This window comes from Oryzias latipes, chromosome 17 (assembly GCF_053564925.1).
Source record: "Oryzias latipes strain Hd-rR chromosome 17, Olatipes_Hd-rR_3.1".
In the NCBI taxonomy this organism is placed as follows: Eukaryota; Metazoa; Chordata; class Actinopteri; order Beloniformes; family Adrianichthyidae; genus Oryzias; species Oryzias latipes.
Window position 1 is genome coordinate 22,496,184 of NC_136253.1, and position 17,999 is coordinate 22,514,182.

At 40.7% G+C, this 17,999-nt stretch overlaps 1 protein-coding gene across 1 annotated transcript; it reads left to right on the plus strand.

Annotated features, from left to right (window-relative positions):
* The first annotated feature begins 11,553 nt into the window (after positions 1–11,553).
* On the plus strand, positions 11,554–14,732 carry LOC105356216 (somatostatin receptor type 5). Its single transcript, XM_011486609.3, has 2 exons — positions 11,554–12,156; positions 13,909–14,732. The coding sequence occupies exons 1-2, from the start codon at positions 11,684–11,686 to the stop codon at positions 14,594–14,596; spliced, it is 1,161 nt and encodes a 386-aa protein (XP_011484911.1). The 5' UTR covers positions 11,554–11,683; the 3' UTR covers positions 14,597–14,732.
* The last annotated feature ends 3,267 nt before the right edge of the window (positions 14,733–17,999 follow it).

Below are 17,999 nucleotides of genomic sequence, written 5' to 3' on the forward strand. Positions count from 1 at the left end.
TATACTTATACTCGGGTATCCATAACAAAATAAACTGTGGGTGTAATACTTTTTGTTAAGCAAAGCCTCTTTGCCCTTAAATCAATCCTGCTTAATTATTTATTTTTGTTTCAAAATGATGCATTTAAAAATGACAATAAATCAGATGATCAGAAAACTTTTTTTTAAATACACTTTATTGTACAAGTCAAACTGATTTTTTACAGTTTTTGAACAGTTTAAATGAACAAATGAATTAAAATGCACAACTTAATCCGCTTTTTAATTACAAACTGATTTTGAGAATTTCTGTCTTTAAGCAGGAAGGAGCCGCATCTCCTTTAGAGTGACGACCCGAACACAAAAACCAATGCATTTATTAATGAATAATCCATGAATTCATAAATCAGTGACCAATAACCAAACATCAAAATATTTACCCATTCATGCCTGAGTGTATTTCTAATTACATCTTTTTTTCAAATTCTGTTTTTTACGTTTCAGGTGATGCAAAATCAAGTTGAGTCCTGGATCCAGGGGCAAAGCTACTGGGACTGCCCCACACTTTAACTCCCCTAATTAGCATCAATATTGACAAAGATTAAGAAATCATCGATACGATCTTCATTAAGTCTTTTTCAAAAATAACCAAAGGTGCATTTAAAACATATAAAATGTTGTAGCTCTGCCCCTGCGTGGATTTGAAAGTACTTTACGTATTAGTGACATACAGCATGAAGGAGTTAATCAATCTACTTAAGAAACAAGCATGATCATTTTTTAAACCATCCAAATGACATAAAAGGCGTTTGAGTGTTTTCAAAGTTGTGTGCAGGCTTTAGGGGAAATCAGTCATTTTATTAGATTTTAGCATCTCTTTTGGTTCTCCCTTGACTTCACATAAAACTTTTTTCAGGTACAAAAGTTGTCTTCAGTGAAATGTTAATGATGGACCTAGAATTATTTTGTCTTCTTTATCAAAAAGGGATCATGAAAGTCTGGTATTTAAACTTTTTCTGCACAACAAAACATTTCATTTAACCAATGTTTTGTCTTGTGAGTAAAAAGTAACCCACTACCATGTTTGCTTCTTAAAAAAATCAAACTTTTCCAACTTGATATTTTAGGATAATTTTTTTTTTCCTAGGTGACTCAATCGTTGGGGAAAAAAAAAAAGGTCTTGTTTTACACACAGGTTGTGCTCCACTATGGGACATCTTGGGGGTCATTTTTGACCCGTGAATCATAAAAGCATGTGAACACTAGAAATGGTTCAAAGGCCACACACAAACGTTCTCTAAATCACAGAAATACACACACCAGATCTGCAGCTGGATCAGATCAGGCAAAAGAAAAAAGTCCCAGGTCTGCCCCTAAAAGAAAAACTCCACGAGAACAGCCGTGTGCAAAGCTCAGTCTCACACTTACCCAAACATGTGCTAAGTAAGTAGCACATTTTTCACAAAGTTTAAGCAAAAGGTAATTGTTTTGTTGTGTTATGAAGAAGATATAGTTTACTTCCTTAAATATATTAAAGAATGATATGTTGACAAATAAATTCCAGATTGTTGACCGTTTCTTTTCCCAATTCGTTATAACTAATTCCGAATAATAACTTCCCATGTTTATACTACCAATAATAAACAATAGCTTTCATTGGTGATCACCGTTTTGTATTCTTTAACCTTTGCATTGTATTTGGGTAAAAAATCAATACTGTTCACTAATTTTCACTGGTGATCATCATTTTTATTTGTTTAACTCTTCTAGGCTGTTCGGGTCAACTGTCAAAACCCGAACACAATAGGGTTAACAAAAGAAAAGATGATAAAAACTGAATTAATTTGAGTTGAATTAATTAGTGGCATGTTGTAAATTTATTTTAAAGCTGCTTTGTTTTTGGTGGCAGGGGTAGAATGCTCATGGGTTGTAATGACCATTTCTTCTTCTTTCCAGCAGGGAGCAGCAAAGTCACATTGCTTATCACTTTGCTTCCAGTTTATGATTCATCACTATTTCTGTTTGCATTGAAATAAAAATAGTTTCTATGATGCTGCATGTTTTTTAGATGGGATTATTTGAGAGTATTTTGTCCTCTGCGAGAAAAAATGAAACGTTTAATCTAAAATAATAATCTGCTTCTTGTTTTCTAGCATGTGAATGACACATCAGTGGAAGGCCTGCTTCTGTACCGACACTCGTCTGGGTTTATACAGTTCATTAGTTGTTTTTTTCCCCCAAACAATGACAACTCTGTTTTACCTCGTGGCAATGAGAAGCTTTTGATTCCCTGCTTGCAGACACTCGATCCCCCGCACAGCCAGGCCAGTCCCCAGCCAGGGGTGTAGCGTTCGCATCCTAGGTGTCTTCAGATAAGCCAGGCTAATCTCCTCTTTGTCTTTCCACAGACACCCATATGGTGCGTGTTTTCCGTTCGCCATATGCTCTGCTGAGCACTTTGCGCCAGTAAAGCAGCCCGATCCATACATGCATTAACACGATGACCCACAAATGAAATAGCGCACATGTGAGGGGGGACATCCATCGTTCGCGACTGCATCAGATGGTGCAGGGTTCTCTCCGAATTGGATGCTGGTACCCATGGGTTCGGATTATTTGCAGTTGCATGACGAATGACATGCATCGATGAACATGAAGTTTATGCACGCTTATCACAAAAGCCAGAAACAGCCTGACAGGAGAAACTTGTTACAGAAAATACACTACTCCTCCTTTTAGCCTCTATAGTCTGCAGCACAATACCTACTAAGACTTATTTGTTTGCTCTGATGTGTTTCCACTTAAAAGAGGCTCTCATCCTGTTTTGTTCATTCTTGAAATGTGGGTTGAGGACGTAAAGACTCGCTGAGTTATTTGCAAACCAGGTGGCTTTTGAAGGATGAAAAATAACATCTGTAATGTCTGTAATTCACTTAAAAATGTGTGTTTTCTGCCTAAAATGAGTGTTATTTCTCAGAAATGGAACAGACAAGCACTGTTCAACTTTCAACATAAGGATGAAAAGATACCGAATGTAAATCTAATGATTGACAAGTACTAAATGATTTAAAGGCTCATTTTGATTAGAGAGTCACCTTAAAATACAGAATAAGTCGACAATCCTGCTTTTTTTTTTTCCTTTCAATTTTGTGACCTGACAGAAGAAATTTAGGATTTCAGGAACACAACAGTATGAAACCGACTTTAGAAGGGGCACAAAGTAAGTGAAAAATAGACATGTCAGTCCATGTGAACTAGCAGGATATGTAGATAGAAACCGACCTCAGAACTCAGGTTCAAGGAACAGTCTGCGTTCTTGTGAACTCTTGCGTTCACGCATTCGCTCCTGGAAGTTTCTATGACCGTTTTCAGGTTCTACAAACCAAACGAGCGACCGCTGAACGCTCGTTAAAAGTGAAACCGGGTTCAACTTTGACACATCAGGGACCTGGATTTGGTAGCGACGTATGGACGGGCGTCCCTTTCAATTCACACAAGTGCCAACTGTTTAAATATATAACTAATTGCTGTTTGGCCAAAATTATACAAGATTTTGTTTTTCATAGACATTTCACAGCAAACCTCTACCAGGTAGCTGCAGGTGGTGGACATGAGGTGGTATCATGCAGCAACAGTCCAGTGCAAACAGCCTATGTTAAATACAGATAAGAATGCCTCACATGTAGACTTTTGTAGTTATTTTTTTTAAACCTCCTTGTGTTTTTATGCTCAATTTTCTCCTGACAAATCTGTCTCAAATCTGTGTGTTTAGCTTGGTTTTCTTCTTAAACAATCTGTTTGGATTTCAATAAAGCCAAACTCATTGAGGCGTGTTTCCTGATTGGTAGGTGGTTGGACCAATGGATCTATTTAGTTTTTATGTAATGTTAAAAATGATGGGTCCGTACGTTTAGATCACATAACTTTACTATCGAATTTATTTAGTTATTACTACAGAAAATAGAGGAAAAAATCAACAATGTGTGAATCCCTTGAATGAATCTCAAGAAACTGTGACTAAAAGAGGATGTAGCAACAAAGACGCACACGTTTGATCTATGCTTTCACCACAAAAACTGAATCTTAAGAAAGTAAAACAATAAATAAAACTTGTTTTCAAGAACTTTGTCATGCAAGAAAAATAATCTTTTCAAATTTATTTTTCAAAAGCTAAATTTAGCCTCTAACCCAGAGTTTCCACTGGTCTGTCTGCGGTGTAGGGATTCGTCTCACAACCGTCTGTTCGCTTACATTGTCTTCGTTCGTTCCCCTTCCCCCCTGGCTACCGGAGGAGTGGTTTGTCTTGCCACCCCTGCGTCTATTAGTTCGTCCCGCTCTTTTTGCTCATCCAAAACTAAACGGTGTAGGTGCCCAAACTGTTCAGGGGCCTGCCACTAATGATGACCTCACACTATTTGATTGGCTGTATGTTGGTCCGATGACGTGTAAGATTGTGATTGGTCTGGACAAGTTACAGTACCAAAAAAGAAAAAAAACTATTGTACGATTGTTCACACGCTTAGAGCGGAGTTTTAGGGCCAGTTTGGAAACAACTTTGTTTTTAATTTAACTACGCCTTTGAAGTTGTAAATTTACAAGAAAAAAAATCATAACTGTTAAACTACTAGATCTGAACATTACAAAGAATAATGTCAGACACACCTTATGAGGGAAAAGAACTTCAGGTTACAAAAGGAAACGTGAAATGAAAATATTTAGAGCCCGAGCAGATCTCCATACTTTATAGTTTGTCCAAGTGGGGTTACCGTAGTGTGATGTCATCATTACTGTCAGGCCCCCTAACACTTATTGCAGGCTGAGCTGTTTTGGTACCTACACCCCCCGCCCTCCTTCCTCACTGAGTACTTGTGAAATGGATGTTTGTGTCATAAATTACGTTAAGCTTTTTTAATAAAATAACAAAAGAAATAATTGATACTTTATTTATCCAACAATTGGGAAATTCTTTTCCGCATTTTGACTCATCCCCTGGGGGGAGCGGTGAGCTGCAGACTAGTCGCGCTCGGGGGGGCGACAGCTGGCTGGGGGGAGCGGGGATCTGATTGGCTGCCAGGTGTGGATTAAAAAGTGATAATGCACGGCTAAAAGAGAAGTTCCGGTCACATCGCTTAAATGTTTTGTATCACTGCGCCGGCTTCTTTAAAACAAACCTTAGCTTCATCATCTGGACAAAAACACTTTCCTTTGCCGCTGAAGTACGTAAGAAACAGTCCACTTTTTGTGATCTAAACTGAAAAAATAATAAGAATAAAGTACTAAGAACGGTTTTATTTCTTTTGTAAGCGATCATGATATAATCCGGAAAATGGCCGACAGAGTGTGCATTATCAGAAATTAACGCACTTCATGGAAGCAACCGTCGGATGCCAAGCGGACGGTTCAGGCTTCCACGCCGTGCGCTAATTTTTGATAATGCACATTCCGTATGGCCATTTTCCCTTACTTATTGCGTGGACACGCCACCTTAAATATAAAACAAATTTTGATAGTTTTATTTTGAGAGTACAAAGGCGGTTTTTATTTTTGAAACCCTGTACCTGTTTCCTGTGACGCGTCAACCGACTTAAAAGAGAACTCCTGCGTAAAGCTTGCATCGCGCAAGAAACGGACGTCAGATGCAGATGTGACGGAGGCGGTGCCAACATTCTGATTGACTACTGAACATTCCGTTTTATTTGTTTAACCTAATGGACACACCTCAACCGGACCCGTGGAAACCAGCATTAAGGACCCACGGTGATGTCTGTGAAACAGAAAAATATCAGAAACGGGTTCTGAGCTCCACTTTAGTACATCCTGAATGATTTCGTTTTTAAGAAAAATTGGGACAAGGTTCTTCTGGGTTAACCTTTGTGCTGTCTTATGGGGTCCAGATGACCCGATCCTTGCATTGACGTGTTCTCCCTACCATGACAAAGGTGGATAGAGGTGAAGAGGATTTCATGTAATCCATGGCCACCAGTGAAGATCACAAATCATTGAAGAAAAAAGGTTCAGCGCACTGTCTAGTGGGTCTAGATGACCCAACTCCCAATGTTAAAGTGCCTAGGATAGCACAAGGGTCAAGAAAACATGTCTGAGTGACTAGAATTTTTTTCCGAAAGGAAAAATTCTTGGCCAGACCTTTTAACCCATTGGCAGATCATTATTATTTTTATTATATTTGCTTGTTTAAAGAAAATCTGCCAATGAGGTGGGACATTTTGACTTATTTCTAAGGGGCCTGTTTTTACAGTGTAACAGGTAACAGCAAAGGGTTTTAACCCTTGTGCTATCTTGTGGGGTCCAGATGACCCCACCCTTTCATTGAGGTGTTATTCATACCAGGACAAAGGTGGATAAAGGTGAAGAGGATTTCATGTAATCCATGGAAACCAGTGAAGATCACAAATCGTTGAAGAAACAAGGTTCAGCGCACTGTCTAGGGGGTCTAGATGACCCAACTCCCAACGCACGTTAACGTCATCCTCCATTCAATGCTCTTCACCAACGCTGTGTTTTTCCTCTCAGGTTCATAAAAAGCTTCATGTCGTGTTGCCTCCATATCTTTACGATCCACAGAGACGTGTTTGACACTTTCCATGTGGGCCTTAGTGGAGGCGCTCATCTCATTCATCCTTCCTCCCACTCCGGCATGTGCTTTGCTCTGAAAGCTCCTCCACCCATTCCTGCCACCTGCTCCATCCCTCTTCTGTTTGTTTTCCTGAAAACGAGCGCGTGTCGCACTAACCGCACGGCATGCAACCCGTGGGGATCAGATCTGCTTTGTGTGTAGCGTGACCAGGTGTGGCTACGTGGGTGTTTGCATTCTCTGCTGTTTTTGATACTCTGCAGCCGTTTGTTCTTTTTCTTTTTTTTCCCCATTTCTACGAAAAGACAAAACTCTGGGGGTTTTTTTTAAAGAAGGCTTTGTGAAAACTGTGATAACTACACTGTAAAAAGAGGTCACCTGAAAATAGGAAAAGAATCTTAACTATTAATAGTCTGTATTGTTCATTCCTCCCAAAAAAAAACAACCCGCAAACGGTATTTTAATCCATTCACGTATCTCTGAGTTGTCCCCCCTCCCAATCCACAAAAACGAGTGGGCTCTCACACTGTGACATCACAAAGTGAGGAACAACCCCGTCCAGGAAGATGAACATGGATATTGTTTACTCTGAAAGGCTTAGTAAAATGAGAATAAAGGTCTTTTAACACATTTTTGTGGCAAAGCTTATATCCTTGTTTTTAGTACAACCCTTCTTTTGTGTACTGATATTTGTTTTTATATCACGCAATAATTCTACAATGAACCAGAAACTGCTCAAAAATCACAAAAAGCCAGCTGTATCATATTTGATATGCGCACTTCTGAGGCCTCATTAGAACAATCCAGAGACTTGCCTTAAAATAATATATTATTTGGTCTGTAGTTCATCACCCATCCGCTAGGGGCAGTAGAGGGGCTTTTCCATGAAACCCGAAAAACCCTTTTGACAGGAAAATGTTAGCCAATTTTTTTTAAAAACTTTGTTATGATGACTCATCTATTGTTATTCAGTTTTACACAACTACTTTCCGTAGTGAAATAATTCAAAATGTGTTAATAATTAATTCTTTAGAATATAGTTAAAAATGTGTGTTTTAAATTTGAGACAGTGGGCAAATAAGCTGTTTTTTTTTCACTGAACACACATCAATATTTTTGCATCTTCAACTAACATCATTGAGATTAAAAAAAACATACCAAATCACCCAACATATAATCTATATATTTTTCTAAAACTGAGATAGGGTTAGGTTTCTTTAACCCAACTCCAAAAAAAATAATTGTGCATTTCATCAAGGGGATTAAAAACTTCCCCCAAAAATGAATTTTCTGTTGATTCTTTACTGTATTGGACTTTCTAGGGTTAAAATGTCTAAAACGGTTTTCACTGCTGGCTAAAAGTTATCCAGAAAAAGAATCCAAAAGGCTTCAGGAGAAACGGGGATGCTGCAGAAAATAATTAAATCGTAAAACAAATGAGCACTTTCATCATCTTTACCATGAAACTGCAGAGGACACCCTCTCTTATCATGGATTTTTTAATTAGCCTTCAGTAAAACGTGGCCAAAATAAAATGGCAGAAGTACTTTTCCCGCTCATTGTCTTTCATCACACTCAGCGGCAGCTCACCCGCTTTTCCACCTAACTATCCGGTAGCTTTTTCCCCTGGAAAGCGGAGCTCCGACTGCCGTCTAACCTAAAAGGTAAACGCGTGTGAGGCTGACGGACAGGACGGGAAGTCCAGAGGAGTGAAGACAGGGGAGGCATGCAGGTGACTGCCCTCCATTTCTCCTGTTTATCCAGCACGGCAGCTGATTTGGAACAAGGGCTTTTACCCGGGAGCAGGTCACAGTTCGCAGTAAGTGAGGCGCATTTATTTAACATTCTCTTTTTATTTCCCCGCGGTTTCGGCTTTCAGAGATCTTCATTTTCTTTTAAAGCCTACGGTCCACACCTGGGTCAGGCTTTCCTGGCTTTTGCTTTATCTCCCATGAGACACAGACTTTATTACATTTTTTCTTTTTCTTTCTGAATTTTGCTTTTCAGCTCCTTTTTAGAGGAACTAACCTGAACTCTGTGACCTCTTGGGTTGATCCCAAAACAATTTAGAGAACTTATGAGGAAAAAACAACAACAATGTTTTGCTGTAGAAACGATTTTATGTCTTTTTTTTTAAACATTTTTGGAAAGGAAGCTGCCTGCAGCTGCAGCCCAGCTGACTGGGACAAAAGAAAGATTTAGTGAAGCAGAAAGAAATCTACATTTAACTGCTTTCCAAAATGAGAAATGACAGATTTTGATGTTGCAAAACGTCAAAATACAAAGTGTGAGACAGAAATTAATATGTTTGGAACAAAAAAGCAGCCCAAACCTAAATGTTGGCTGCAAATCAGAGGTTTTAAAAGGGAAACCACATATTTTGCTCCATGTCAGACATTTTATGCTTTTTTTTTTCATTCTTTAACTTTGTATTTTTTACCTACAAAACCTCCTGTCTGAAAATAATCACAAAACAAAAAATATGTGTTTCAAATATTCCAGTCAATGCTGATAGGAAGACAGTTTTATTTCATTTAACATGTAGAGTTATCCTCGTTCTCACCATTTAATGTAAAAACTTAAAACCTTAACATTTGCAGATAGGTTTTTACGTTTTTGCTATTGTTATCTTTCCTCATCTGCTACTATTTTGCATTTCGTCCTCCTTTTTTTTTTGCTTTTTTAGGGGGTAATTACAGCACCGCAGGATGGCTTGATGAGGCTGGAATTTGAGTTCAGTTAAAAAACTGAATTTTGGCCAAAAAAAAATGTATTTCTTAAATAGTATTAAAATGGAAATAAATTATGCACGAATTTCATAAAAAAACCATTCAGGGGCCAATGAATATTAGAAAAAATGTAAAATGAATCTGTCTGTTTAATGTCCCTTTGTATCTTTTATGACATCCTTCATTTGTAAAGTTTTTTTTTTTTTGTGGATGTCTTTTTTTTCTTCTTCTTTTTTTTCCAACATAACATTCAGAATAAAGTGTTTATTGAATATTCAATGAATCTGTTATGTAAAAAAGAAACCTAAAATCAACAAAAATGAGAAAATATAAGCATTTTTATCCATTTTTAAGTCCGTTTTACTGTTTTTCACACCATCAACTAGCATTCTCCGATGGTTTAACTATTTCTTCTTTTTTATACTAACACTCTCTTTTAGCTCATTGTGCTGCAGCCTTTGTGCATTAAGTTTACAACAAGAATCTGTCTTTATCCGTCCTCCATCATGTTTCCAGGCTCCTGCCGACCCTCTGAGGTGAAAAACTGGTTCCAATTTTTAAAGCATTTACACCAGATGTGTACAAAAAAGTGTTATATCTGTCCTTTTTACTTATCATAATTTACAATATATATCTCAATAGAATAAAATACAACACGTTGTCTTCTTATCAAAAATCAGACTTTTATGAGCGACTGTTTAAAAAATAACGAAAAGGATTTTAAAAAAGACGTTTTTTTTTAAGTAGAAAGCCCTCATGTAACTGTAACTGCACGGCATTAAAAACAAAAATATACCTGACCAAAACAAACATCTAACAGACCATTGTTGAAGCATCATCTGCCACTGCAATTATTTTGATGTTATGCGCATCTGTGGAACCTTTTTAGACACCCAAAATCATGTTTTTGGTGTTTTTAACAGGTTCTTGTAGCATTTTTCTGATGGTATTTAAGACAATTAAACTTAAAGGCCCGTACACACCGGGACGAATTTCGCGCGCGATATTCGCCGATGTTTAACGCCTCGTGACTAAACAAAGTGCACCAATGTGAGTGTGCACACCGACGCAAAACGCCACGCGTAAAAGCGGCATTTTTTTAAAAACGCCCGGGTTCGTTTTTTGGTTTGACGCGCTGCGTCAAAAACTATACGACCAATGAGAATGGCGCTTTTGCACACGTGTCTGGAGCTTCTGAAGTTACAGTAATACACAACTTGGGGGCGCTCAAACACAAAACTGTCTTGCTGAGCACACATACGTAATGGCGAAGAAGATAGACGCCAAGTACCGTCAACACTGCCGCGAAGAAATAAGACTAAGAAGATGCACTCACTGACGGACATTCTAAAATATCCCCGAAAACGCTCATGGTACATTTTCAGCTCTTGTACCAGTCGATAAAACTCCCCATGTTCTTCTCTTCTCGTAACTATGGGATGTACCCAAAATAGGCGTCTTTTCCGGCGTCTTTCATCATTCAACAGAACAATAATTTATTCATCGATGGAACTGGAGCTAGAGCTACTGGTGCTTGAAATATTCATGTTTTCTTTGTTTGATTCTGACAAGCGCGTAAATACTTGCTCTCTTCTTCTGAGTGAAAAGCGACTTTAAGAAGCGTAAAGTTGCGCAGCGCCACCTTGTGTACAGGGGGTATTTTTGTTTTACATTAAGCGCCATCTAATGTCAGGGAATGAAATTGCATGTTCACTCGGCTCATCGTCAGCGAAAATCGCTTGGGTGTGAACACAAAAAACGTGTTGAAAAACGCTGGCGAATAACGCCTGGCGAATATTCGTCCCGGTGTGTACGGGCCTTAAGACTGCATTTCTGAGTATTTCTTTATTCAAATGATTGTGAATCAGGAGCAGACGAAAACATGCTGTTTGAAAAATACTTGGGATGTATAAATTACACTGCCCGGACCACAAGCTTCCTGCTCCGCTCCATGCTGATGCGTCCACAGATGGATCCGTGTACGGCTTCGTTTTCCTCGTCTGAGCTGGCATGCTCTGAAAAACTGTACGGCTCAATAGCTCGGATATTGTTCGCCGTCTTTTGCGAAATGCGTATTGCACAGCTTGACATCGCGATAACGGTAAATCTGCGATTTATTGTGCAGGCCTAGTTAAAATCATGATTAATAGACCACTGGGAACACTTTGAAAAATAGATCAAAAGAGGATTGGACTGGGAAAAAAATCAATTCTGAGTCTGCTCTCTGACGTCCTCCAGAGGCCAATGAGAAACTTAAAACCAGCTCGCTGCAATAAAGACGCCTCAGAGGCAGAGTTGGAAGCTGTAGCATGCTGACGTGAAGCCCCGCATGTTCTATGTTCTTGCACACATTATTGAACATTAAGGTGAAAACTTCGTAGAGATGCGTGAATCCAAAATCTACATGTTCTCTTTTCACAGTGCTGTGTTGTCAGATGGTCTTGAGACCATGCCTGCCATTGTCAACCTTCTCTTCAACGCGGTATCCACCAACACCACCATCTCCTTCAACGTGGTGCTGCCGTTGGTGAGCCTGGTCTCTCTGCTGGTGGGGGTGGGGGGCCACCTGCTGCTGTGGCTGGTGCTGATGAAGAACCGCCGCAGTCGCTCCAAGCCCGGCTCCATCCTGCTTCTCAACCTTAGCCTGGCGGATCTGGGTGCCCTCCTCACCCTGCCCTGTGTGCTCCTGAGCGCTCGCTTCCAGAACTGGCAGCTCGGGGGGGCCACCTGTGTTCTCCTGGGATTTATGACGTCGGTGACTGTAGGAGTGGAGATCTTCAGCCTAGCAGCGCTATCGGTGCTGAGGTATCGTATCGTCGCACCCCGGATGAGACCCCCTGCCAGTCTGACCCAAGTGTGAGTATTAGGTTACGTTCACACCACCCTCAAGCAAATGAAAAGTCTATGTAAATGTGCGTTCCAGTCTCCTGCGATCAAAACTCTCGGATTCACGCGTCGCTACGCAACAGTTTTCAGGCTCTGCGTACAAAACGCACGACCACTGAACAAGCTTTAAAAGTTAAACTAGGTTGAGCTTAGTACAGTCTGGGACAGGAAAGATGATCCAAAAGATCCCTTTTGGATGGATCACGGGGAAAAATTGAACAGTTGGGGTTTGTGTCCGGCCGGAATTTTATGACACCAAGTCATTCATATAATAGAGCTGTGAAAGAAAAAGCCTGGAGCAAGGTTCACCAGATTTGCACCACTTTGACATTTTACAGCAAGACTCTTCCGACTGTAGGTGGCGGACATAAGGAGAAGAAGCAGAAATAGCCCCTCCCTGCTTCTCCAGTGTGAACACCATGGGCTTAAGCCACGTTTAGAACGATCTTGAGAATCTTGTTTTGTCCCTACACACCAAATCTGCCAAAAAAAAAATTAGCACCTTCATTTCTTATTTATGGAGCAAATAAGTCCAATGAGTCATGCTATTTATAAGGCCCATAGCATTGAGCAATGGTAGTAAATGTTCTCGTTTTGGCATCATTGAATGGACAGCTAAACATGTCTGGAAGATAAAAATCCTTTTGTTTTTAACGCCCAATGATATTCTTGTATATAGTTGCCAACAGGGTTGAGAATAGGGGCTATTCCAGGAAATTAGGGGAAGTCCATCAGAGATAAAGCATCACGTTTATAAGGCAGCCCAGAAGTGTTGCTGTACTAACAAAAGCCATGGAGTCTGTTGCTGAGCTGCAACAGCAAAATCATGTCAGTTAATAATGATCCAGCTGAAAGTTATCTTGGTTGCTCACAGAGACTAAAAGTAAAACATTTAGTAGGAAATACTCTGGTCATTACAGACTCACTCTGATGAAAGTTGTGTTTTCATCATGTTCTCGTGGCCTTTTTTTTTTGAGGAAGGCTGACATCTGTACAGACAATTCAGCAAAAATTGCATTTCTAGGAATTTCTTTATTCAAATTATTTTCAATCAGGAGCAGAAGAAGTTGGAAAAAGCTTGCATGTGTTGTGTAGAAAATATGCTGGGCGGGGCACAAGTTCCCTGCTCTGCCCCATTGTGATGCACCTCGCTAGACAACTAGATCCATGTGAGTCTTTGTTTTTCTCGTCTGACCTGGTGTCTGGCTCAAATTTTTGTTGCACTTGTAATTTTAGGCTGGTGGTGCGGGGGCTGTGAGCTATTGGGAGAGCACATAAACAGATGCTGTAGCTCAGTTATGGGGGATGGAAAAGGGGGCGGGGCTGGTCCGTGCCAACTGTCCTTCCAAAAACTTAGAGGCAAAATTCTATTAAAAGATTTTCGCTCTGCAGAAAGCCATTTTTTATTATTTTTATTTTGCCTAAAATCAGCACAATCATAATTAACAGTCTACTGGGACCGCTTTTAAAAGAGCTCAAAAATGATCAGAGAGGGACTTCAAGTGGAAATTTCACAAATGAAATAATACAAATATTATTGTGGCCCTACGATGGACTTGAAACCAGTCCAGGATGCATCCCGCCTCTGCCCATTCTAGGATAGGCTCCAGCAACCCCATAACCCTGAAAGGAATTAAGTGGGTTAAGAAAATGGAAGATTGTTGGCAGATGGTTCAACATGTAATGTCCCTGATCTAACCCAATGTCTTCATCTCTTCATAGGCTGTGCACTGTAGTGGCCATTTGGCTGGTGTCCCTAGCCATGGCTTTACCAAAGGTCACCTATATCAACTTCAACGGGGGATGCACTTGGGCGGTCGGCCGAGCGCAGTGGCTGTTCTTTCTGGTTCCCGCCTTGCTGATTTACTACGTGGCCCCTCTGCTGTGCATCGCCATCAACTGTGGCCTCATCATCTCGCACCTCCACAGCTGCAGGAGAACGCTTGCTGCGGACAGACGCAACAAGAAAGCCACCGCTCTGCTCATTGGGTCAACACTGGTTTTCGCCATCAGCTGGTTACCATACTATGTGCTTGAGTTTGTCAACGTTTTATCGCCTTATGAGAGTTCAGCAGCTTCTCCAACCGTTAGATCCGGGATGGAGCTCGCCATCACTCCACCTTTGTACTTGTCAGCATCCTCGCTGGCACCCAACGAGCAAAGGTTGACGAGCGTCACCCTGCTGTGGGAGGTGGCGTCCTTAACGGCCATTGTGTTGGTGTGCTTGGCACCGTGCTGGAGCCCCCCCCTGTACTTCTTGCTGTCGCGTCCCGCTGTGCGTCAGATGAGGGCTCTCCTGCCATCTTACATTCGAGAACAGCTACAGAAAAAAACTGCCCCGCCCAGGCGTATCACCCCAGCTCACCCTCCGTGCCTGCCAATCTCGAACACTCAGTCACTCACCAAATGAAGGCTGGCCCAGTAAAAGTCTCACAGCCATGTTTTCCATCCGAGGAGCTCTGGAATGCACTGCACCCACTGCATATATGCATAGCTTGGCAACGGCATGGTCAGCTGCCAGTAAGAAAACAAGTTTGCCATTGACGAAGCGCATTAAAGGCCATAAAAACACCATTACAATGCCAGGGTCACTTAGAAACCTCATGCTAGCAGTAGCCAGCTGGCAGGGGAGAGTGGGACACCGGAAATGCAAAGATAATTGAAAATACCCGACAAGAAGCTCACCTTTCATATTACAGTTCAAAATGTGGTTTAACCCTTGTGCTATCTTATGGGGTCCAGAACACCCCACCCTTACATTGACGTGTTCTGCCTACCAGGACAAAGGTGGATAAAGGTGGAAAGGATTTCATGTAATCCATGGACACCAGTGAAGATCACAAATCATTGAAGAAAAAAGGTTCAGGGTCCAGATGACCCCACTCCCAATGTTAAAGTGCATTGGATAGCACAAGGGTTATACTGTAGATCCAGCTCACTGAACTTTGAAATAGGACTTCTAGAACGGGAGATGAACCCACAATAACTGGTTCTTTTATCAGTAGATGGATTGTATACGCAAGCTCCAGTGATTTCCCTTTCAAACCACTCAGAATTAATTTTTTAGACACATTTATTAACTAAAACAACAATTTACCCATAGTTCACTGATTAAATATGACAAATGGAACACGCGCTGTAGAAAATCAGCTTCAACTGGGGGCCATTAGAAAGCAGGCAGTACATCACAACACACGGTGGAACCTCATAACCCCATCACCGAATCCCCCGACAGAGCAAAAGCACGGGGGATGCTGTCTCCCAGGATTGGAAGCGCTGGTGTCTGAACTCAACGTTTTTATTAATACCCTCTTCAATAGAGGCCTCCTTGACTTCTGACGAGCGTCAACAGAGGCCGACTCGTTTAGCTCTGAGCTCCAAGTGCGTCTAAACAAAAGAGATGCGAGACACTTAAACACAAAAGAAATCGTAGCCGCTTTGTGAAAATTACATGTGAACAAGCGAAACCAATCTGCATGAAGAGTGGTTTAATAACATCATGACACAAAGGGCAAGAATTACTCATAGCGGAGGGATGGAGTTTAATAACCCACTGCTGAAAGTCAGATGACGGGTTCAAAAAAAGTCGTAGCTAAATAAAGAAGTTGCAAACTCACTGATTAAAAGTTCTTTAGAAAGAAATCTCCCTGAGTAGGCAGATCTTTGCAGATTTGTCAATCTCACTGGACTTTACCTACCTTAAAGACAAAATTGGACACCAGCTGGTGAACATTAAGAAACTGAGGGCCCACATATTTCCCCAGGGAATTGCTGGAGACCAAATCAAAGCTTAAGCTGAGCAACAATGATGGCATTATCATATTTTCCACACTATTAGGCACGCTTTAAAGTCTTAAATGAACAAAATAATATCAATAACTGCACCTCGTACTAGAAAGCCTAATATAAGGATTGACACTGGCTGTGCTTGCAGATGTTGAGGCATACAGACTGTTAAAATGTCAGTCTATTTTATTTCAAAGTTCCGAACGTGTTTGGGTTTAATTGTCAATAACTTTAAATAGCTAACACAGCTAGTGTTTTGGGGTGTCGGACTACAATAAACTAAAAAGGTTTGGAGTTAGCCTAGTCACTGTAATGTTTGTTTTAGTGGTAAAATTCAGTTTTTTTGCATATTGTAAACAAGGTTTTTTACATGAAGCTAACTAGGAGTTGGGAATTAGCGTAGTGACAGTAACTTTTGTTTTAGCTGTGTCAGTCTGGTTTTTAAAATGTTGCAAACTAGGTTGGGAGTTATAGGTGTTGTGAATACGCTAATGCAGCTAACATGTAGTGGTGTCAGACAGTTTTTTTTTAACATGTTACTAAAAGGTTGGGAGTTTACATAGTTGCACTTATGTTTGTTTTAGGAACTTCAATTTTCCCAAAATTTCTCCATCGTTAAATGTTCTACCTGGGTTGGAACATGGTTGGGATGACACGCCGGCGGGAGTCATGGCGATGACGCGGGTCGATAGTCACATAGAACTTTACTTGAAAAATGTCTACATTTAGATTCTTTTCTATACTTAATACTCAGCCCGATAGTTTTTTTTAAATGTTATTTTTTAAAGTTATTTTTATGAACCTGTCCTGTTTACTGCTTGCCGACCGTAATAGTCAGTACAGGGGAGCCAGCACAGGGACGAGCAGCTCGCCTGGTTCCGACCCGCTCTTGGTTCGGACCTGCTCACAAAAATACAACAGCTGGCCGACAGATGACCCGGAGAGCTTCTGCATGATGATTCTTTAAATAATTTTGAATAAAACTGCTTTTTGTGTCTTTCTGTTTGGGTGATTTACAGACAATATGATGTTTTCAAATGAGTTATAAACATGTTTGACTTTAGTGCTAAGAAGTAAGCCAGACTGTGGTGACTCCGGTGCGCTCTTTATCGTGGAAAATATGGTAAACTCCCCAGGAACAGAGAAGTTCATATAATATTGTTGCACCCAGACACAAGGATGTACCACATGTAGAGATTTGGGGGGTTTCTTACATTGAATTTAAGGTGTAACAAGCTTTTACAACAATTACTTTATCAAATGTAATCCCATTTTTATTATAAATTGAAAACAACGTTTACCAGATTTGTGCATTCATGTTTTTCTAATGCAATTCATTGTATGAAGTTTTCGGTTTTTGTTTTTATTTTTACATAATCTGTGACAAAAATGAACCATATGCAGACATGCAACATTTTGTTCTTTCTTTAATCTGAAAAATATTAGGGTTCTATTGAGCATTGGTCTAAGCAGGTGACATTGTGAGCTAATGTTTGTGCATGTATTGATCACCTGTCATTCAAACTGCAGCAATCCCACACAGGCCCCCCTCCTCTCTTCCACCTTGGCCACCGCGTAAAATGGCCCGGATACCCCAGTGCTCAGTGGGAGAGTGCACTGAACCAATTCTAGCTCTTTTCATAATAGACATAGTCATTTGATGATGACAGATAAAGTCATCTGTGCCCTTGTGGGTGTCCATCAATTCTGCCTTAGTCACTGCAGCCTAAGCACCTCCTGGGCTGCATATTCCAAGCACGGTGTCCAGATTAACCGCGCGTGTGTGCGTGTCTGTGTGTGTGTGCGTGTGTGTGTGTGTGTGTGTGGTGGGGGGGGGTGTTCAGTCAATACCATCCCGTTGGTTAATGAGAGTGTTTATCTTTGTCATCCTCGTTTGCTACCGTTACACTGCAAGACGGAGCTCTCCGATGCCCTGATGAGGCTTAATTAAGACAGCAGATTAGTGAGGCTTCGAATTTAAGTCGAGCTCAGCAGGCATGCTGAGAGGATCGCTCCCTTTTCCATTG